Genomic DNA, 23,169 nt, shown 5'->3' on the forward strand with positions numbered 1-23,169 from the left:
TGCTAACTTCCAAGAACGTGCGAAGATCAGTCCTGTCAAGCTTCCAGAGAGAGAACTAGAAATGTTTGGTGGGCACTCACCCCTTCACATTCAGTTCACACATCCCTGCTCATGAATATAAACATTTAAGTACTGTGTGGCAGAGTGGTTAATGGCTCAGGTTTTGTGCCTGAGATTGAATCCTACCTCTGCCACTTACTCTCTGGGAGCTTAGGAGAGCCAATCTAACTTTCCATGCTTCAGTTTCTTTATTTATATCCACTTCCTAGGGTTGTTTTGAAAATTAATAGTATGGGGATCCCTGGGTGGCGCAGCGGTTTAGTGCCTGCCTTTGGCCCAGGGCGCGATCCTGGAGCCCAGGATCAAGTCCCGCATCGGGCTCCCTGTGCATGGAGCCTGCTTCTCCCTCTGCCTGTGTCTCTGCCTCTCTCTCTCTCTCTCTCTCTCTCTCTCTGTGTGACTATCATAAATAAATAAAAATTTAAAAAAAAATTAATAGTATGTATGAAGAGCTCAGCCTCATGCCTGATTTATACAGCAAATGTAGGAATTTTGCTGCCACTGTTGGAGATATAAAGATGAAAAAATAATGTCTCTGCGCAGTTTCTTATATCCTTTCTGTAGAGCGTTACCTCTTCTCCCTAACACTCCAGGTAGAACTGATCATGTTTTTCTCTGGGATCTCACTACACTCCCTATGTAGTTATATTAACTGCCCTGATAAGTTTTTCTCTCTCCCCCTCTCGGTTTCTGATTGCACTTATTGGCTTACATAACTGTTTCTTCCTACTAGACTGTCCCTTAAAGTAAAATTGTCCCTTATGTAAAAAAAGAGGAATACCTGATACCAATAAAATATGAAGTTATCAAAGAAGGCTTCCTGGAAGAAGCTGCTAAACTAAAACCAGATAGAGGAGTAGGAGTTAGGGAGAGTGGAGGTATTCCACTCAGAAAAGACACGAGTCATTTCCACTGTCAGAAATGATGCCACTGATGTGAGTAAAAGCTAGATCGTGAAGCGCCTTTTATGTCCTTTTAAGAAATGTGAACATTATTCTGCATGCCTTTATGGAAAGTTTTGAGCTGGCTAGCGACATGATTAGATCTGTGTTTTTGAAAGAACACTGGCAGCATTTGGACTGGGACAAAACTAGAGACAGAGATAGCAGTGAGGGGGCTATGATTATCTCCAGGCAAAAGATGATAGTAGCCTGAACAGTGAGGTGACCAGAGACATTAACATGAGGCATAATTATAAACAGTAGAAAGAAGTAACAGAGATGGCCAGAATACACTGTTCAAGTGATGGCTATTTTCGACCTATATGGTCAAGAGTGGGCTAAATTTCCAAATAAGTAGAGTTGTCACTCTTGTTCATAATAGGAAAATGTCCAGTTGGATCACATGGACATGTATCATAGTTTTAAGGATGCTTGATCTTTATTACTGATCTTCCAGTGGTAGAGTCCTAACATTTTAGAAGTTACTTTTTCTCCCCACTCTTTCTTTTATTTAATTAAGGAAACTCCTATTTGAAATTAAGATTCACATTAATTACCTTTCATTTGTTTGGCAAATTAGATATCATATGTATTTCTCTGATTACATTTTTGTTTTTTTGAATAAGTGGCCATATTTTATACATTCTATATTCCTTTGCCTCTGTCCCCTGTTCTCCATCTAACTTAGCATTGGGAACATATCAGTAAGTGATTGATGGTCACCTTAGACTTCTGCCTGCTGGAGATGATACATATGTCATCTCATTATTTTGCATCCTGAGTCTGCTTCTTCCCCTCCCTCAACACAGCATACCACTGCATCTTCCTTCCACTTCCTCCAGCATAAACCTAGAAGCTAAAGTGTAAAACTTTCTATTACAAAGAGAATCATTGCAAATTCCTTTAAATAGAAATTTCCCTATTGTATCTAAGAAATTGATTTTACAGTTGATTAAAGAAGCATAATGGTCCTGTAAGAAGTTAAGGTGGAATCCAGATGTACTATTTCTGGCCATTTGTAGAAGGGGAAAAATAAAAATAAAAAACACACAACTATCCAATCAATGATATCATTATTCTTGTCAGGGATTTCCTATCTGGCCATTGAGAATAGTTGCAATTTTGTGTATGTAAAAAAAAAAAAAGTCCCAACACAGTGAATAAGTTAATGATTTAGAAAAACTATAGGGAAAGTAAAGCTGACTTGCACACTTGAGGTCAAGGTCACGAGTCTGTTTTTTAACAATGTTTATCACCACCGATTTCATCACTTACATTCATAATAACTAAATCGGACACAACGTAATGCTGCTGATTCCACCTATGAACTTGGCTTTTTTTAGTGAGCTGAAAAAAGGAACCTGCCTTCGGTTTGCTGGAAGCGGAAATGAAGAGAACCGAAATAACGCATATCCTCACAAGGCAGGCTTTGCCCAGCCTTCAGGTCTTTCTCTGGCTCCCGAAGATCCCTGGAGCTGCCTGTTTGTCGCAGACAGTGAGAGCAGTACAGTGAGAACCGTGTCACTGAAAGACGGAGCAGTGAAACACCTCGTAGGAGGAGAAAGAGATCCCATGGTAATACATGAAAATCACTTTTGCATGCTATGCCCAAACCATTAACCATGCTTGCATATTTCGAATTGTGAAGAATTAATAAAATTCAGGAGAGCCAGTTCTTGGCCTGTTCATAAGTTAAAGTGGAAGTCAGGCCAAAGGAAATGTGAATATAAAGAAACACAAGTAATAAAACTATCTATGAAAAGTCAATTGACTCTACTTGATTACCCAAATGTCAAGGCTTCAGGAAGAACAGAAGGATAAGATATTGATTACCAAGGGGGGAGGAAAATGTAAATTAGATACTTGACAGTAGGGTAGAAAGAGCACCAGATAAGTAGACTTGACCTGTTCCTGACCAGATATGTATTAATGTGAATAAAACTACCAAGTCCCACAAATTAACATTGGTTCAGAATTCTGTCATTTTTTTCTTGTCTGAATGAATCAAATACCCAAGCCTGTTTATATGAAATCAGACCCATTTCCCCTTTAGCTTAAGTAGCATATATAGTCTTTTTACTTTATACCCTATTCTGTAACACTATAAAAATTTTAATTTTTAAAAATTAAATTAAAAATTTTTTTGCCTTTTTTTTTTTAAAGAATTTATTTGCTTTTGGTGATGTTGATGGAGTAGGAGTCAATGCCAGGCTTCAGCACCCACTTGGAGTAACTTGGGACAAGAAAAGGAATTTACTTTACGTGGCAGACTCTTATAATCACAAGGTGAGTCTTAACAGAATTATAGAATACTCTGCTTTTCATCTGTGGCATTTAAAAAGCTGAAAGTTCTGTGAGCCTCCTCCAACTGCCACTTTAAAGTAGAGAAGAGTAACAGTCTTTGACAACTATGTACAAGCCTTTGCTGTTCTTTTCTTAGTCCTTTCGTTGCAAAGAGGATATGATGGCACTCGGAGCTGAGGAAGAGACTAAATAAATTGCCTCTGACTACAGCAAAAAATTGTGCATTGCGGTGCATCAAAGATGCCTAGTAACAGGGTTAATAAGAAGATGGCAGGTGGCAGGGAAATTAATATGTTAACTAACAAAGGAACAGTTTTGAGCTGTTGCATAGCTGCAGTGCTTGCTAGCAAATAATTCCATTTTCAACAGCATTTCCAATTTTGTCTCTTGCACAGATTATTCAACTGTTGCCGTTTTTCTTGCATTTTTCTTTGCTGTAAAAACTAGTGGAAAATGTTAATACCTTGTGATGATACCATAAATTAACATAATTGAGGCACAATTGGGAGTCATTAGGTTTAACATAAGCGGCCAATTCTAAGCCCTTGTTAGATGCTCGTGAAAAAGAAAGTCCGTTCAACTGTGTCTCTTTGTAAGGAAAAAGAATAACATTTAAAATTTTTTTTGATTCCAGAAATAATTTCATCAAAGATTGCTGCCGGGAGATAAGATGTAACTGGGTGTTTTACGTAGTTTTTTAGCCCTCAGAATGTAGTATCTCCCCTGAGACTGTAATTTGAATGTTTGACTTTTCAAGAAAATATGGAAATGCCTTTTTTTAAGATTTATTTATTTGAGAGAGAGCACCCACGTGAGTAGGAGGGAGGGAAAGGGGAGAAGGTGAGGCAGAGAATCTCAAGCAGACTCCCTGCTGTGATTGAGCATGGAACCCAGAACCTGGCTGACTCAGGCCTGGATCTCACATCACTACCTGAGCTGAAGTCAAGAGTGGCACACTTAACCGACTGAGCCACCCAGGTGCCCTGGAAATGCCTCTTCTTTTTCTGAGATTTATTGAGAATGTTAACGGCACTCAAGTTCTCTGGCTTGTTTTCACTACACTTTTCTATACTACTAACATGAGATTGATCTTCAGATACATATTGCATTGTTCTTTCTTTTTAGATTAAAGCTGTGGATCCGAAAACAAAAAACTGCACAACATTAGCGGGAACTGGAGATGCAAGTAATGTTATCACTTCCAGCTTTACCGAGTCAACTTTTAATGAACCAGGAGGCTTGTGTGTCGGAGAGAATGGCCAGTTATTATATGTAGCAGACACCAATAATCATCAAATTAAAGTGATGGATTTAGAAACAAAAACGATTTCTGTGGTAAGCAATCTAAAAGTATAAGTTTAAAGAGTATCATTTTGAGAATGCTACTAAAGTCCTCAGAGCACAGGAGGAGGTACTTTTGGTTAAATCATCTCCAGTCTTGGAAGTGAAACGTGTACGTAGAGTAGTCAGTGACGGCCTCCTTCCAGGATGCCCTGCTCTTGTTAAAATAAAAATTCCATTTGTGATGACAGTGTTTAAGATACTGGAAGTTGGAAAGAATTTGAATTTTCATCTATGTTTAAATGTCTGAAAAAAATGTATAGACATATACACACTGCACGTACATACTGCATGGGTTGGGTTGTCCAGGTATTTTGGTTTTTTTATGATTCTTGGATTCACCATAGGAAACAAAGATCACACATTAATCTGTTACCAAATAACCTCCCCAAGGAAACTCTAGGAGCCACATTTCTCAACACACTGAAAATAACATTGGAAGAAATTTAAATGCATTATAATCAATTTAGTCTCCCAAAATTTTCAAGCTACCCCTTGATATATTTGAAGAAAAAAAAAAAAAAAACAGTTTTTTTTTCTGGAATTCCCAAGAAATGTTATGATGGCAGTCTGTATCTTTATTTTAAAATATAAGTGTCCTTTCTCCTGACATACATCATCTTATATTCGGCAGTGAAACCTGTAAGTGGAATTATATCCCCTACATTTAAATTGATAAAGTTTTACTTTAATTTCATACTATCTATAAGCATACTGGATGAGGAACTTATTAGTTCTGTTTCATTAGTAATGGTAATCTTTTTGATAGGATGAAATGTGTTTCTGAACCTATAAAATAATCAGGATGTGTAAGTAGACACATTTCCAATTCAGGCTAGAATGCAATTAAGTTTCGTTGACAGAGAACCTCATTTTTCTACTAAGGTTCAAAGATAAGCTCTTTATAATTACTATAAACTACTTGTTCTTTAATTAATAGATTTTCTTTTTTCCTAGCTCCCAGTCTTCAGACCTGACAACGCTGTGGTAGATGGCCCATTCCTAGTAGAGAAACAGAAGACATTACCCAAACTACCTAAATCTGCTCCAAACATTAGACTTTCCCCAGTGGCTGCCTCTCCAGGCCAGACTCTCCAGTTCAAGCTAAGATTAGACCTCCCATCAGGAACAAAGCTGACTGAAGGAGTACCCAGTTGTTGGTTTCTAACAGCTGAAGGTATGAGAATAATCATGCAAACATTCATGTGTAAAATTGTGTTTACCAGGGTACCTTCCAGTAATACAGTGATCTGTATCTCAGAGTCTGTTCTAAAGAATGAAATTGATTTTCCCCTTGAGTAGGACATTTTTAAAAACATACTCTTTTAACTGAAGTAACTTAGGTTCTTTCCAGTTCAGTTTTTTTTATTGTTTTACTATTATCTTTTACTTTTCCAGATCTGCATCTATCAAGTGCTTTAGAGCTTTCAAATTGTTGTTCATTTTATTTCAAAAGGATTTTATTTACCAGTTATTAAGCCTAAAGCTACATTTTCTTCTTTAGTGATGCCAGAGGTAGAATTCAAGCCCCATTACTTGCTCGCTATAAGAAAATGGATGCCAAAACCGTATCTTAAAAGGATGCCATCCAAGTAGAAGAATAAAACATTGTTGGGGGATATGTAATTGAATACAAATGAATCACTGTGATCAGAATGCAGGCAGAGCCTTTGTCCTTACTCGCTAATTTGTAGTCGTTTAAGCAAAGAGCACTTCCTTTTCGAGTTTATTCTCAAAGTATTCAGTGACTGTAAATCGTGTAGAGATTTGAATGTGTATTTGAATCCCTGTGTGCTCTTGATTAATTTATAGGAAGAAATCAGCCTGCTGTTTGCCTGACAGCAGTGCTTCCCAACCCCTCTGATAGAGTGGACAGCAACTTTAGAGTAAAATATTAGTGGTCCAGAACTAAATGCTGACTTCTTGTCTCAAATGACCTTCCTCTGTCCTGGTCTCCCACGCTCTTTCACATGTTCTCAGTCTCCATTTCCTCCCACCCCACCCCCTTCCTACCCTCTCACACACTTCTTTAGTGCCTTAACCCAGACCCAGGCTCATTGCCTTCCTACCTTGCTACTTTCTCAGGGTAGCTGCTATTGTCTGGTCTGGCAGCGGGAGAAGCAGGCTCCTCTCAGGGAGCCTGATGTGGGGACTCAATTCCAGACCTGATCCCGGACCCCAGGATCACGCCCTGAGCTGAAGGCAGACACTCAACCACTGAGACACCCAGGCATCCTGAACATGTTAATTTGTCAATATCGAATTCTAAAAACCAATCCATTGCTCTCCAGGCCCAGCTTCGCTGCGTATCCAGACCCAGAGAAGGGAGATCGTGGTGGTCTAGCCAGGAGGAACTGCTGGCTAGAGTTGGGGAGCCTGGCCCTGGGGTGATGAGCTCCGGGAAAGCACCCTCTACCCCCCAAGGGAGAGGGCTGATCTCTGCAGATGAGAAGGAGGATGTCTGGAGCCAGCTCCGTAGACAGGAGAGTACTCAGATGTTGGCCATTTGTCACCTCAGTCCCAGGTAGATCACTGTTGGGCCTGAGTTTTAGTCTGAAAACACTGTATCAATTGGAGATCAGTATTTTTTTTTTTTTTTTTTTTTTTTTTTAGATTTTATGCATTTATTCATGAGAGACACACAGAGAGGCAGAGACACAGGAAGGAGAGAGGAGAAGCAGGCTCCATGCAGGAAGCCTGATGGGGGACTCAATCCTGGGACTCCGGGATCACACCCTGAGCCAAAGGCAGACACTCAACCACTGAGCCACCCAGGTGTCCCTGGAGATTACTGTTAATTGAATCTCTCTGTGTGTAATTAAAGAGCAGTGGATTGGTTTTTTAAATACGATATTGACAAATTAACATGTTCAGGATGCCTGGGTGTCTCAGTGGTTGAGTGTCTGCCTTCAGCTCAGGGCGTGATCCCGGGGTCCAGGATCAGGTCTGGGATTGAGTCCCACATCAGGCTCCCTGAGAGAGGAGCCTGCTTCTCCCTTTGCCTATGTCTCTGCCTCTCTGTGTCTCTCATGAATAAATAAATAAAATCTTTAAAAAGAATTAACATATTCAAGTCTACTTGGTCCAACACACAGATTAATAATGACCTACTAGAATACAAAATACAGATAGGAATTTTCTCTACAGACTACTTCACCTTAATACTATTTTATCACTTGTCGAAAATAGTGGTTCCATATTTATTGTATATGGGCAAATAAGCTTTCAGACAAGAGTCCTAATAATTTAAGGCTTTTGAAAATTATTTTATAAGGTACATTTGTACACCTATGATTAAAGGAAAGATTGTTTTCTTGGCCAGTTATTTAGAGACTTTTAAAACACCTATTTTTAACTAAATTGTGGTCAATATCGTCTTCAAGTGGTCAGCACATGTGAAGATTTTAAGTACACCCCTCCCTCCAAAAAGGCAGTATAAAAGCACCCCTGGCATATTATAACATCACAAATCACACATGTGATGTATCTGAAAAATATCCAAAGAAACTTTGTATTTTATTTCTAGAACTAGACATTAAAATAACATAATTGGTTTCCTGTTTTGGTTTAAAATCTATCTAGTAAATCCAAATATTAAATAAAAATAGTCTTCAATACAGAAGTAAGCAAATAATTTTTTTTTGCAAAGAATTTTATTTTATTTTATTTTTTAAATTTTTATTTATTTATGATAGTCACACAGAGAGAGAGAGAGAGAGAGAGAGAGAGAGAGGCAGAGACACAGGCAGAGGGAGAAGCAGGCTCCATGCACTGGGAGCCCGACGTGGGACTCGATCCCGGGTCTCCAGGATCGCGCCCTGGGCCAAAGGCAGGCGCCAAACCGCTGCGCCACCCAGGGATCCCTGCAAAGAATTTTAAAGAGAATTTTAAAATAATGGTTTAAAAACTCTTCACTTAACTCTTTAGATTTTCAACTTTCACCTTCTCCTTACTCTGCCTTGACATATTTTTCTCAAATTTGATTTTTCAAATATCAGAGAACTAGAAGCAGTACACTGGAAGGGAGATGGAGAAGCTTAATAAAGGCAGATGCTCTGTTGACTCATCCTGAGGTGAAAAGAAAGAAAAAAGCTAAAAAAGTACATATAGAATTTCATTACCACTCAATAGGTGGTTCAGTTTTTGTACAGATGGCCAGAGTCATTGAGAAGTCATGAGACTGTGCTCTGTATCTTCTGTTTAAGATGGCAGGAAATATGTCCTGTGTTTTCCAAATGTTGGCACTTAATATCTAACCCTGCTTTAAGTTGAATGTCTACTTAAGCATGTCCTTCCTCAACCTGACACGGACGTTCCTTCTGAGAGGTGGCACTATGTGAATAAAGACATTTAAAAAATTCTGATATTAGAAGCTTGAAGATTTTTAGTTTATTAGACTTGTGGCATAATCTATGTATTTAAATCTAAGAATTATGTATTAAAATGAGGTAGACAAAATCGTAGTATTTACATTGTTGAGCTCATCTGAATAATCTATGCAGTGTTACTTGTTTCTAAAAATATATTTTTTTAGTTTTTACCTTTGGCTATTTAATAATTCATCATTATCTTGAGTTTGAAAGTCACCACAGAGTTGTACATACATTTATATACCCTAGATTATTTTGGAGTTTCATATGCTATTTCTAAACACTTTTATCTGGTAAAAATGACCTATTTATTTCTAGAACTTAATAGGTTTCATTTTTAATTTCAAGGATTAAGGATCTATAGACATATTTGCATTATTTGGTTTGATTTCAGTAGAAATTTGCATTTACAGTGTTCAAAGGAAGAATTTTAATGATATGATACCAAGATTATTAGACTAGGAACTCCTCATGGGTGGTCATTTTATTCCATTTATGTCCTTCACACAGAGCATAATACCTGGCACTTAGAGGCTTTCAGTAAGTATCTGTTGATTGAATAAATTTAGTCTTCATAAGGTTTGTCTAACTTCCTACTAGTCTTATACAGTCTTAGTAAATTACCTTTTCATTTTCTAGGCAACGAATGGCTTCTTCAAGGACAGATACCCTCTGGAGAAATAGAGAGCATTTCCAGTCAACCAGCAATCTCACTGCAGATTCCTGGAGATTGCTTATCACTTGAAGCTGTTATATCTATCAGCGTGTTTCTTTATTACTGTAGTGCAGACAGCAGTGCCTGTATGATGAAGGGAATTTTGTTCAGTCAGCCTTTACAGATAACCAGTACACACCAAGAGTGCACAGCTCCAGTAGAGCTCAAGTATGTATTTTAGCAAAAGCCAGTTAGCTATCCAGTCACCACAGCCGCTGTCCACCATCCTCCTCGTCACTATAACTTAGGAAAAGCCGCTTTATTTCTGCCTCTGGATACCAAGAAACCTACTGCTCAGTTCTAGTAACTGATACTAAAATAAGTAAATATGGAGTGTGGCTTTATCTATTATAAACAAATAACTTCATTCTGGCTGTGTACCAGCTAAATCACTGACCATCATTTGAACCATGATTTTGTAATCTCTGCTGCTATTTGGCACAAAACTTAAATCCACATTGTAGTCTAGAATACTATCATGAAGATAATTTGCAATGAATGCTGATAATAATAATGAAACCAAATATTTCAACTTTTTCTACTTTTACTAGTAGCAAGGAGCATATTTGAATATATAAATTTCACAGTAACTTTAAACAGAACCTAAGATCTGGCCCATATGTTGGTATAAGGACACCTGCCATTTAAGGCCTAAGGTCTGTTTTAAGCCAAAAACAAAACAAAACAAAAAACAAAAAAAAAGGTCTTTACATCACAGTAGAAACAAAAAAAAAGGTCTTTACATCACAGTAGAAACTTAAAGAGTATCTGGGTGGTAAATATGTCATTTGTTCTGTGATTCAGTTAAGAGTGATTTAAAAGAGAATTTCTATTTTTATTATAAATTATTTGCTATTTTAACATACCATTATTAATGCCTTACAACTCTATACAGAAAAAGTATGTCAAAGGATGTACAGACTCACTCCCTTAACTTTTTTCTGAATGAATACAGTCTTAAAGATAATGGATGAGTCCTCAGAGATTACTGTCTGTGATACTATTTATGATAAAGAATAAATTGTGACAGCTGAATTTAAATGGGTATATATGTTGTCTTAGAGATTTAAATTTCACTGTAAGCATTAAAATTGGGTTTGGGACTTTTGATTCCCATATTCAGAACTTAAATTATGATTTATTGTGATATTTTTTAAATCACTTATAAGCCTTCAAAGAAAATTTTAGTGTGAAGCACTTTCATGCTATTAATGTGTATATATATTTATTACTCTTTAAAATATTAGGGCTGAAATATACAGGGATTTAATGACACTAGGGTTGTTTTTAACCCAAAAAGAAATTGTCACTATAAGATAGTGAAAATTATTTTTATTATCATCATTTCCCTTTGTATCTATTTAAAAAGCCTATTCTTGTTTTTACTATAATTGATTCAATATGTTTATGATTTAATCAGCTTACAGGATTTTGAAAATGTCAGGTAAACTGTATTTATCCAATAAATATTTATAGACAAGGTGGCATAAATATGCCTTTCCTCCCTTCAAAAACATATTGGAAATGTGATCTGTTGAGCACCATCATCTGCCATTTTTCTTTTTGAAATATAGTTTTGAACACATTAGCTTTATTTACTCAGGTTAACTAAACCTCGGAAGTAAGGAAGTATATAGTCCTGACTTTAATTTGTAACCTGCTAAAGCTATTTTTAAAGAGATATGTAAATGTAAAGTTAAAAGGAATCTTGTTTAAAATTATATATAATTACCTCATAAGCTTTTTCTTTCTACAAAAAAATATTCTGTAATAAAGGGACGTATAACATTAATACTCTTTTATGGAGAATAGGCCGAAGTCATGTTTTAATCTCTCTTGAAATATAATACTTCTCATTTCCAGTTGGACATGATGATAATATTTTCACTCCCTGGGAAAGAAGTATATGCAGTTCTAACCTATTTCAGAAATACCTGATAATTAATTTTTCAATATAAAACACAAAGACACAAATAGTTATGTATTTCTTAGAATCTATTAATATTCCTTTTGTCTAGACAATTTTAGGTTAGTATTAAGCTTATACTTTTCTTTCAAAGTACAGTTTTCTTGAACGTTGTTATTCTTACCTAGTCACCAGTTTGCACCGTTTCTTATGTTGAAAATATTATTTATATGGATTTAGTATGGTTTTTTGTAAATCCTACTAGAGCTGTATAAATAGGTTCCTAGAACTTATGACTAACATAAACCTCTTACATAAGACGAAGCACTAGAAAGTTTATTTTTAAAAACTTCTTGATTCTTGCCTGCCTTCTGTTTTCTGTAAGGACTTCCATATTTTTTTAACTTTTTCTTCTCTTGTATAAATTATGTCCAGTGATAGTTTAGAAAGAGTAAGATTTTAGTATAAGTCACCTTAATCAGAGTGCCAGTAATATGGCATCACATACACTTTGATGTAATACCTAGAATCTTTGCCCTACATTATTGTGCTGGTTTGTCACTATTTTTTCCACGACTCTTCAAGATGTCATTTCACAATTGGTAGAACTTTTTTTCCCCTGACTTTATACTCAGGATTAGTATGATCCCTGAAAAGAATTTTGCTTATCTTAAATATGCTGCCTCAAGCAAATATTTAACCTATTCACAAGGAAAAACTTTATAGTTTAATCACCCGTAAGTGTAACTTTGATAAAGTTCAACGACTACAAAACAATTTTCTCCTTAACTGTTCTAATACTATAATAGTTCTAGTATTATTAGGCCTGCAGATAGCTATAAATCTTAGCCAAAAAACTCGTATGTGTAGATGAGTGTGTATGTATGTGTGTATGTGTATACATACACAGATAACAAAGATCAAGTCAAGAATTTCCATCTAAGTTTATTTTTTCAGCCGTATACTTTTGAGTTAATAGTATCAAATTAACCTATCCATTGCTTGTTTTTCAATGGTTGGAAGATTTAGGAAAATATTGAAAATATATATCTGTAATAATTTTCTGCCTACGCAAGATTTACTATTAGTTTATTATATCTGCCAATTAAAAAGACTTCAGTCTGACCATTGTATTTGGCATGTTCAAGAACAATCGTAGTTCACAGTTGCATAGAAATATATAGAGAGGAACTATGTCAACAGTGGTTCTCCTGAATGATGAAATTATTAAGATTTTAATTCTGTGGTTTTTTTTTTTTTTTTTCGGTGAACAATGTGTTATTTTCAGAGAGAAAAAAACTGGAAGCATTTTTTAAAGATTTAAAATGAACTGAATTGTAAGCACTGATACAACTTTTCTAAAGTCATCTTTATTACCAAGGATCAAAATGTAGTTTGGAACCATTTATTCTATTGGTTCTTTTAATTATGTGATTTGGTGAAGACAGAAAAGATCATTACTTTTTCTTGTGTTTTTCCTGTGTAATGTAGTATAGTGGTTAAAAGCATGTGTTTTCCAGGCTCTAGAATTCTAACCCTATAACCCTAAAAAAGCATGTGTTTTCCAGGCTCTAGAATTCTAACCCTAGAGGGCCACTCTACCTGTTTTATGGGATTGCCATAAGGATTCAATGAAATAGTGTGTTTGTAAAAGCATTTAGTAATTATTGGAACTGCTAGTTATTAGCTTAGTGAATAATGACAATAATTTATGACCATTAACACATACCTTGACATTTTCTTTACAACTGCAATTTCTAAAGGAAAATATTTGTCAACCAACTATTTGATATGTTAATAATCTCCATAGACCTGGGATTCAAGAAACACGGTTTTATAATAAAGTACACTGCTATTTTATAAGTGATCTTATAGTTAAAAACATAGTTTTATAAAAATTTTCTTAAACAGACCCAGAACTATAAGTAATAAACTTCCTTTGAGAGGGTCCAGACATACTTACCCTGTAACACACTCTGATGGTGCTTTATAAAATCTTCAAAGTGCCTTCATGCATTTTGCCTCATTTGAACTTCAAAGTAACCTATGAATCAGACAAGTAGATATTATGTCCATTTTATAGATGCAAAAATGGCTCTAGAATGTTGGTGATATATCTCAAGTTCTCAGAGTAATGCCTAATGCTGGAGTGGGACCTGGTAGGAGCTATTGCTTGGCCAATTTTGTGGGATGACTAAAAGGTGAATAGTGACTGATTTATCTTATTTGAATACAGGTCTCCTAATTCCTACCTCTATTCCTAGATGGAGAGTGAAAACAAACTGCAGAATTGAGTACTTCTGTGAATGCTTTCTTCAATCTCTAGTATTAAAGTAATACAAGTAGCAGAATTTATTGAGTGCTTATTTTGTGCCTGGCACTTTTCTAAGTGCTCTGTATGTATTAACTCGTGTAATCCTTACAACAGCATTCTGAAAGAGGTACTGTTTTTCCTTATTTCCCTGATAATGAAACTGAAACAAAAAAGTTCTAAACAGTTATGCCAGTAGACTCAAGATCTCACATTTAGGAAGTAGCCAAGCCTGGCTGAGTCTGTTCGACTACTGTGCTACACTGCCTCTCAAAAGTAGGGGTTTTTTTTAGACCTAAACCTTTCAAAGCTGTATATAGTAAATAGTAATCAATCCAAATAATCCAAAAATGATTGTTTTTGAAATTTAAGTTAAATCCATTTGACTCTATAAGCTCTTTGGACTTTTCCTATATAATCTTCTTCATGGCTTGGGAACACTCTGTATACTTTTGTTTCCCAAAAGATTTTATGTACCATTCTTTCTTAAATTCAGATATTATCCAGATGTATTTTTCTTGGCAGACAGATGTATTAATTAAGCAGATTTTCAGTGTTAGTTCCAGCAATGCTATTTTAATTGGTCTTCAAACAGTAATTATAAGACCTTGTCATAAAAAATAACTGAGTTCTTAGCACAGGGCTGTCTCAATCCCTAAAAAATCTTCATATTTAAGAACATTTTGTTTTAATATCCAAAATGAGTTCCAGAAGCATAATATTTGGCCAACCTGTTAACATACATAAAGCACATAAAGTCCTCTGCTTACTTGTTTTATAAATGACACTGGCATGCACCCCCCCCCCCCAACCAGCCCGTGACTCAAATAGATGTAATGCTGTTACAGTAAAGTATTCACCAGGTAACCTATTCTAGTGTTAGTTACTGAAAGGAATAGAGTATAATTTTACATACCGCTGTGATTCATGATCATCCTGGAACAAGATTATAAATATCTTTTCATTAGATAATTTACTAATTTAAATTAGAATTTGGTAATTATTATAAAATCCCATTCCTGAAATCGATAAGGAAATGTACAACTTAAAAGGTAATTATTGCGTCATACTTTAGAAGTAGAATTCACTGTTAATCACCAAGATTTCCTCTTCTTTGTCCTGGGGCACATGCATAGTTTTATTTAAATGAATTTAAATAGTTTTGGGTTTTTTTTTTTTAAGACTTTATTTATTTATTCTTGAGAGACACACAGAGAAAGGCAGAGACACAGGCAGAGGGAGAAGCAGGCTCCATGCGGGGAGCTCAATGTGGGGCCCAACCCCAAGTCTCCAGGATCAAGCCCCTGGCCGAAGGTGGCATTAAACCGCTGAGCCACTGGGGCTGCCCCGAATTTAAATAGTTTTATGAATTCACACTAACCAAAAGTCACTATTGTGTCCTGAATAATTGCAAATTTATTTTCCCCATTTCCTTGCAGTAGGATAACTTAAAGAATAAGATTACACATTAGGGGCTTACTGATTTGCCTATATGTGTTCCATGACCAGCAGACCTTGGCCCTTCTGCATAGTAGACCTGCAGTTTCCACTGGATGCTTCTGGCCTCCCAACAGCCAGTCTGACCACAGAGGGCCTGGGCATGGTAGGCCAGACAGCAGCTTTTCTGATTTCAACCTTTCTATTTCTTTATGTGCTGATTTGGTTTAATTATTTTCAAAGGTTAGAGCTGGAAAGAGAACTCTAGCTTCTAGCTGTGGAATGTTTGCCTAGGGTTCTCCACTGTTTGGTATGTCCTTTTTTGAGGCATGTCGCTCTCAAGTACACCAAGGGACGTTTAGCTGTGTTGAAAGCTCCCAACCAAAAGGAAATATTTGCAAATATGCCTCCCTGCCTGTACCAGCAACCATATACTAAAAAACACTACATAACCATATACTCAGGCGTTTTTGTGACTGTCAGAGTACAGTATGAACTCCTTCCTCTTTTAGTAGCAACTGACAGACCTGGTGTTTTTCAGTAATTAAAGAAAAATATGTTAATGTTGAAAACTTGAGACTATGAAGTATGTGGACAATTTATTGCCTTCGGTTTTAATATACTTGGTTACATACATTTGAAATAAAGTGAAATGAGACTTCATAATGCTGAGAAGTAGAAAAAAAATCAGCCGTCAGATTTAAATATGCCCTGTATAAACAGCCTTATGATTCTTTATCTAGTGTGCTGTGCTCGTGAGAACTAGATCCTCAAGTATACAGGGCAAAACATTAGTTGATTAATTATGGTAATGAAGGATAAAAATAGGCATGTTCCTTTCTGAAAATGTAGAAGGACTCAGCCATGTAACAATCTTCTATCATTAGAATTCGCGGTCATTATTCTTAATCCCACCAGAATTACAATCATGCTGTGGAGCATGTACAGGATGGCTGCCTACTTTGTTCAGTACACAGTACAAAACGAACACGTTTTTGCTTGTATAGAGTTGACATGTATTATTCATGCATGCCTGTGATACTCATCACCCAAATTTACCTGTAAAACATATACTACCACTTCCTTTCCACACCTTAGGCTTCCCTCTCTTTAAAAACAATAGTAGTTTCTGTAGAAGTTTCAGTGAGGAGCTATGGTTTCACAAATAACAGAGCAGCATGGTTTTGTTGAAGTAAAATTTTTTTCTAGAATTCCTAATAATATATTAGTTTCTGGAGGAGAACAGTACGCTATATTATTTAAAGATTAATTTCTAATTTGCAGTACACCTAATATTTTACATAGGCTAATATTTTTTAAAAGTTTGCAATTCTCACTGTTAGGGTACATTGAGAACCAACTTAGAAATGTTTGCATTGCTGTCATTACATTTGATTTGTGGATAAATCAAGTTTGCTGTGTATTTGAGATCTATATGTTTAATACACTCTCAAATTGTAACATTTCATAAATTTGTCAAATTTTAGAGACTCAGACTCTCCCATCTTTTGTGTGGATAAAGTTCAGGTTTTATTTTTGAGAATAGAGTGGGTCTGCTGTACTGACTTTATATCTGTCATTCCAAAGGTTTGATTATATATTTTTCTCCAAAGATAAAAGCAATGAAATCCCATTGACAATTTCATACATTGGTATTTCCATTCATGCTCTAATTCTAAAAATCAACGTGGTCTGCATTTTTCAAGTGTTTCATGTAGGCGGATTAATATTTGTTTTTACAATATTGTATTTCTACATACATTTGAAGACATTTTTAGTGATCTTTTCGAGTGCATGTGTTAATAGAAGATCATTTAGAATGAATGTGTGCACTGGCCTTCATTAACTACTCAAAAGAAGTGTAATACATGTGATTATAAAAGCAAGAATGTATTTATACTGTACGCTAATGCCTAATGCCTCTTTTCTAAAACTTTGCACATTTTTTCATGAAATAGATTAAATATTTTCTCTCTAAAGCCATATTTTTGTTTTTAATATGCTTTCTAAGTGTACCATGAGATGTTTACTGCTTAAATATCTGTAAGTCACAATTTATTATTTAAATATTTGGGTAAATGAGTATAGTATTTAATTTAAAAAAAAACACTGTAAGCAAATAATCAAAATAAAATCATGCAAGCATAATTACATTAATTAAAATCATAAATATAAAAATTGCATTTAGGAAAGGTGATCTATTCAGTAAATGGAACATTTGAAAAGAAAAAAGCTCTCTAGGGGTGCCTGGGTGGCTCAATTAAGCATCCAACTCTTGTTTTTGCCTCAGGTCATAATCTCAGGGTCATGAGATAGAGACCTGCTATGGGCCCCACACTCACCTGCTTGAGATTCTCTCCTTGTCCCTCTATCCCTCTCCCGGTTCACTCTCAAATAAATCTTTAAAAAAAAATAAAAATATCTCTACTTAACACAATATATAGAATTTGAAAGGAATTAATGACAACATAAGAATACAAAATGCCAGAAGAAATGAAAGACAATATAGTGTCAGGTGGGGAGGGCATTTGTAAGTATGACTTAAAACCCAAAATCAGTAATGGGAAAGATTGATATGTATGACAACATAAAAGCTTCAAGCATCTGTATAACAAATGAGAACAAAAAAGTTAAAATGAAAAAATATTGCAAAACATAAAACTGGACATAAAATCATATGTGAAGAGCTCTTATGAACTAATAAGAGAAAGATACTCCAGTTAGAAAATAAGCAGAGAATGTAAGCATTCAGCTCATAAAGCAGTGTAAAGATACTCGCTTTACTACATTAAATGCAAATCCATCCATTCATCTACTTACTAAGCATCTCTGTGTTGTACTCTAGGTCCAGTGATGAATAATTCACACACACAGTCCTTGCTCTTGAGCTTGTGTTGTACTTGAGAGATAAGAATGAATAAATTAACTGAAAGGGTAACTGATGAAACAAGGTAAATAAGAGACTCAAGGCCTCCACGGAATTACAGAAGTATGGGAAAATGAAAAAAATAAAGCTAGTATCACACTGTTTAAAACATTACAAATGTTGAGAATTCAACTTTCATTTCTTTGTAAGAAACCTTGTCAAAAGTATTTGAACATTGCCTGCTTTCTTCTTGTAAAATTTATGATAGCATTTTTCTCTTTGAAAGGCAAAATCATCTTTTGCCTTTCTAAGTTTGGATCAGTTCCCAACATATTCATCTGTGTTTTCAATGCTGTCTCAATCTCCCAGTTTCCTTAATGTGAAACTTTTTACCATCATCACTTCCTCTGGGCATCATCCTCCTCCTCACAGCCACTTTCCTCATGTATGTCAAGGTCACCCTCACTCAGTGTCCCTGGGCGACATGGAGTCTATCGAATAGCAACAGCATTCCCAAAGCCAGCTACTGCCTATCTGGTTCCACCTACATTCAACTCACATGTCACTTCTACTGTATTCATGTTTTGTTTCTTTGGTATACTTCCTGTCTTTCTGGCCAAATCCCCCTTCTGGTTATCCATTTTGTTAAAGTGTCACATGGCCTTATCACTAGGAAACAAGAAGTCGTCACAACTACACACTTTGTTGTCTGTGCACGAACTATCACAAACAGTGACTAGTCACCAACAGACTGGAAGAATGACATCATTGGTCACTGATCATGGACACATCTGCTATTACACAGTGATTTGTGGACTGAAGAGCTAACAGTGAAGTTTGTACTTAGGTAATTACAGTTAATAATCCATGCAGCTGAAATTAGAACCACGTTCTTGAGGGAGTGGTGGTATTCAAACTGTTGTGACTGAAACTCATCATATTGTTCAGGGCAAGAACTGCTTGCACATGTATAGGAATTTTTAAAAAAGGAACAGATAAATGGAAGGATACAACAAACACTAATAACTACATCCCCTTAATATAGGAGATAGGAACTGGTATTTATTTACACTGTACATTTTGTATTGTTTGAAATTCTACAAATTAATGTTACACATTATTAGAGCAAACTAAAGTGAGAAAAAGATTACTTCTGTTTCCCACAATCACAATGCTTACTGAAAAAAATGCATCCTGAAAAAATTTACCACTGGTAATGAAGAGTAATAGAAACAGGATTAAATATATAAATATTTGTGGGGGTGGGACGGAAAGCCTATACTGGTTATTTTAGGATATATGAAGAGATAGCACATAAATGAGAACCAATAAATAAATCTGTCATATGGTATATCATCATATCTAAAACACACCAACTCTCTGCCAGCTGACCTGACACCATCACTTAATCACAGAATGATCATGAGCAAGTTACTTACTCTCCACTGACATTCAATTTCCTTATCTGTTAAACTAGATATTATTACCCCACAGAATCATTTTATAACATTAGAAAAGCACTTACCACAGTGACTAACAACTAGTGAATACTCCAAACACTGAGTCATTCATGCCATGGAGAGCACTGACTTCTCTGCCTGTGAACTCTTCAAAGAGAGATTCGAAGACAATTGATATATTTATCCCAAGTGGGGAACGCAACCCAAAGACCTCAGGTTCTGAGCCATTCTAAGACTCTGCAATTTGGAATATACAGGGGAAAATCTGCTTGTTTAGCTTTACTTTAAAATAACAATAATTTGCTATTTACACCTTGGGACTTAATTTTTTTAGAATGAAACACACATTTATAAACCAACCCAAGTTTTAGTACATTTAAAGATACACAGATTTTTAATAGGATTGAGAAAATTATTTAAAACACTTTTACCTCACCAAAGGCAACCTTGTTAGTGTAAATAATGTGTAACTCCATTCTCTAGTTAATTCAATAATTACGTTTTTGCACTCCTAGCTGGGTAAGATACTTCAGACATAAAAGAATCTTGAGGGGGAAAAAATTGGATATTCATTACCCTCCCCATTTTTAATGAATATACCACAAAAATATTTGAAATATTGTTTGTGTATATAAAACCTTATTTAGGACATTTTAAAACTTCATTTATTTTTAAAGATTTTACTTATTTATTTATTTATTTATGGTAGACAGAGAGAGAGAGAGAGAGAGGCAGAGACACAGGAGGAGGGAGAAACAGGCTCCATGCCGGGAGCCCGACGTGGGACTCGATCCAGGACTCTAGAATCGCGCCCTGGGCCAAAGGCAGGCGCTAAACCGCTGAGCCACCCAGGGATTCCCCTAAAACTTCATTTAAATGAAGGCTTATTTAAAAAATCACGGGTTATCCAACACATAGTCACACTATTTTATAGATTCATGACCTTGAACTCAACAGCTTTCCAAAAAAGTATTGCTCTTTATTATGTGATTTTTTTTTTCATGACACAGGGAATACCTCTACACATTGAGGATATTTTGTCCTCAATTCTTCTCTTCAGCTATTAAGGAATCAAGGAACTTAGATAACCGACATGATAGGCAAATGTATTTCCAAACTCCCCCAGTCTGAAACGTGCCTGTCAGTCTGGGAAGCAACCCCTCAGCAGCAGCCAGTGATGTATTAGTGCTGTGATTACTGTCCAAGAGGGCAATGAGCCCTTCAAAGTAAATAAACAGATTACTTCAAATCAGTCTCTTTAAAAAAAAAAAAAATTTATTTATTCATGAGAAACAGAAAGAGAGGCAGAGACACAGGCGACGGAAAAACAGGCTCCCTGCAGGGAATCTGACATGGGACTCCATCCCAGGACTCTGGGATCACGACCTGAGCCAAAGGGAGATGCTCAACCACTGAGCCACCCAGGAGCCCCTTCAAATCAGTTTTTAAATCATCAGGTTTTAGTGACACTAAGATGAGATATCAATTTGTCACAGGAATGCATACTGTACTTCATTTTGCTATTCATCAAAGCACTTTAAGAGCCTTCCTTTATGTTCAGATAGAGTTTCACTTTTTAGCTTAAAGACTTCTCTGGAACCTCCCAACCATGCTTATGCCTTAGGGCTTTATAATATTCAGTAATATAAAAAAAATTTTCTTAGTTTCACTAAAACCTGATAATTTTAAGACTGATTTAAAACCATCCTGTTTATTTATTTTGAGGGGCTTCTACTCCTCTTGAAAAACAATCAGCAGCACGGACATGACACTGGATGCAGATGAGGGGGGTTGCTCTCCATACCAAATGGCAAGGTTCAGAGTGCAAAAGGTGGGAAATGTATTTGCTTGTCATTTCAGTTATTCAGGTTCCTTGATATAGACCTATCTATCCAGATATAGTTTCATTATAATCACTATGGATATATCATTTTCCATATATATATATATATATATATATATATATATATATATATATATATAAAATTGTGGCCTACATACATAATTTAGTGTGAATAATAAATAGGTGTGTATATTTGGCCAGTTGTAGTGTCCCCTTTTTGACCCAAAGCTCAAGCTCCAGTCAAGCTTAGAGCACAACTTTAATAAGCAGTAAGTTTAGTTAAACTTTGCAAATTACACTTTAAATCTATAAACTGTATACTTTAATTTCATTGCTAAGAGAAACTGATAGACATTATCACTGTGTCCGTTATTCCTTCTTCCTCTTATTGAAGAAAACACTGACCTGCCCTTAGCAGAGTGGAAAGGTCAAGTTCTGCAATCCTGCCAACACAAGAGAGCATTCATGTCCCCTAATATTTTTAAGATTTTAATTTGAAAAGCATCATCTCGTTAAATAACAGCTGCCTCTTTAAATTGAACTAGTTCTATATTAGGCATTTCATTGGAAATGGCACCGCTACCAAGTCCCTTATTAGAACAAGAAAGATAAGGAGGATAAATATTTGAAGTGTAGTTTATCTCCCCATTCCTGGAGAGGGAAGAAACAATAGCTTACCCATGTTCAGGAAGCTGACATGACCTAAGAATCCAAGCATTGCAAGGGATCTAACGAGGTTGTTTACCCTGTGCCCTCATCTTTGGGCAGCAACACACCTAAGTCAGCCTTGCATAAAAGCAAGTAGAAAAGACAGCTGCTTTTATTTAACTTTCTGGAGGAAGAACAGAATAATCATCAGTGTGGTCCAGAACCTTATTTGGTTGACTTGCACTTCAGTATTACAAACTGTAAGATATTCTTCGGTGCTTTGCTGGGATTCAGAGTGGTAGGTGAAAGGTAAAAACGCTGAAGTTATTTTGATAATTTGTGTTAATAAAGTGCCTCTGTCAGATTTTTTGTAACGAATAAGTAATAGAAAAGTTGTATTTTAGTCACTCATAGGATCTAAAAAAAGAGTCTAGCCTGTTTTAAAAATGCAATTTGCAACCTTTACGGGTAGTACATTCTATTAACAACCTTGCAAAGAGGGGATTCCTTGAGTCTAAGTACTTTGCTCTGCATGATAAAGCATTCTACTTGTTTGTTGCTCAGTGAATGCATGTACAAGCTCTTCATATCTTTAACCTTCTCTTTTCAAAGTTAATCGTTTCATATTTCAGCGTTGTCTTCAATTCAATACTAATTCCCCATATATATGCCCTCTAGATTCTCTTCCTCAGCCTTCTGTTTTCTATCAGCCTTGCCTGAGCCGTTCACAGCCACCTGAAGCCATAAACCAAGAATTAAGCAATACATTTTGCGAAAAGAATAGCTAATAGTGGAGATTAGGCTTAGTTCCAGAATGTCACACGAGGAGCTCTGAGGACCTTCCCTCCATTGAACGACCATAACTGGTGAAAAATTTTTATAAATAACCATCTAAAATCTCTGTACATTGTTCCAAGGGCAAATGAAGAAGCATTTGTTCAAGAAAATACACTAAATCTAGCTAAAA

At 35.9% G+C, this 23,169-nt stretch overlaps 1 protein-coding gene and 1 long non-coding RNA gene across 6 annotated transcripts in view; one reads left to right on the forward strand and one right to left on the reverse strand.

Moving 5' to 3' along the window:
- The window catches only part of NHLRC2 (NHL repeat containing 2), a 65,689-nt gene that overhangs the window by 41,109 nt on the left and 1,411 nt on the right, over positions 1–23,169 (forward strand). The window contains exons 7-11 of one of the 4 annotated variants that reach the window (XR_011997584.1): positions 2,345–2,576; positions 3,165–3,287; positions 4,431–4,640; positions 5,604–6,770; positions 7,615–8,746. Coding sequence is in view for 3 of the 4 variants with exons in the window: in XM_025993838.2 (XP_025849623.2) it covers positions 2,345–2,576; positions 3,165–3,287; positions 4,431–4,640; positions 5,604–5,823; positions 9,656–9,912 (1,042 nt within the window). In the remaining variant the exon portion in view is untranslated. Of the gene's footprint in view, positions 1–2,344; positions 2,577–3,164; positions 3,288–4,430; positions 4,641–5,603; positions 6,771–6,937; positions 7,171–7,614; positions 8,747–9,655; positions 10,434–23,169 lie in introns of those variants that run through there. The other 3 variants (XM_025993838.2, XM_025993846.2, XM_072740087.1) reach the window with 3 other exon arrangements.
- The window catches only part of LOC112916237 (uncharacterized), a 136,610-nt gene continuing 121,721 nt past the window's right edge, over positions 8,281–23,169 (reverse strand). For both annotated transcript variants that reach the window (XR_003234275.2, XR_011997585.1), the window contains 5 exons: positions 18,206–18,284; positions 17,728–17,785; positions 13,601–13,681; positions 9,641–9,815; positions 8,281–8,509 (listed from right to left, as the gene is read on the reverse strand). This is a non-coding gene — a long non-coding RNA (uncharacterized lncRNA). The remainder of the gene's footprint in view (positions 8,510–9,640; positions 9,816–13,600; positions 13,682–17,727; positions 17,786–18,205; positions 18,285–23,169) is intronic.

The sequence above is a fragment of the Vulpes vulpes genome, chromosome 15 (genome assembly GCF_048418805.1).
Source record: "Vulpes vulpes isolate BD-2025 chromosome 15, VulVul3, whole genome shotgun sequence".
Classification (NCBI taxonomy): Eukaryota; Metazoa; Chordata; class Mammalia; order Carnivora; family Canidae; genus Vulpes; species Vulpes vulpes.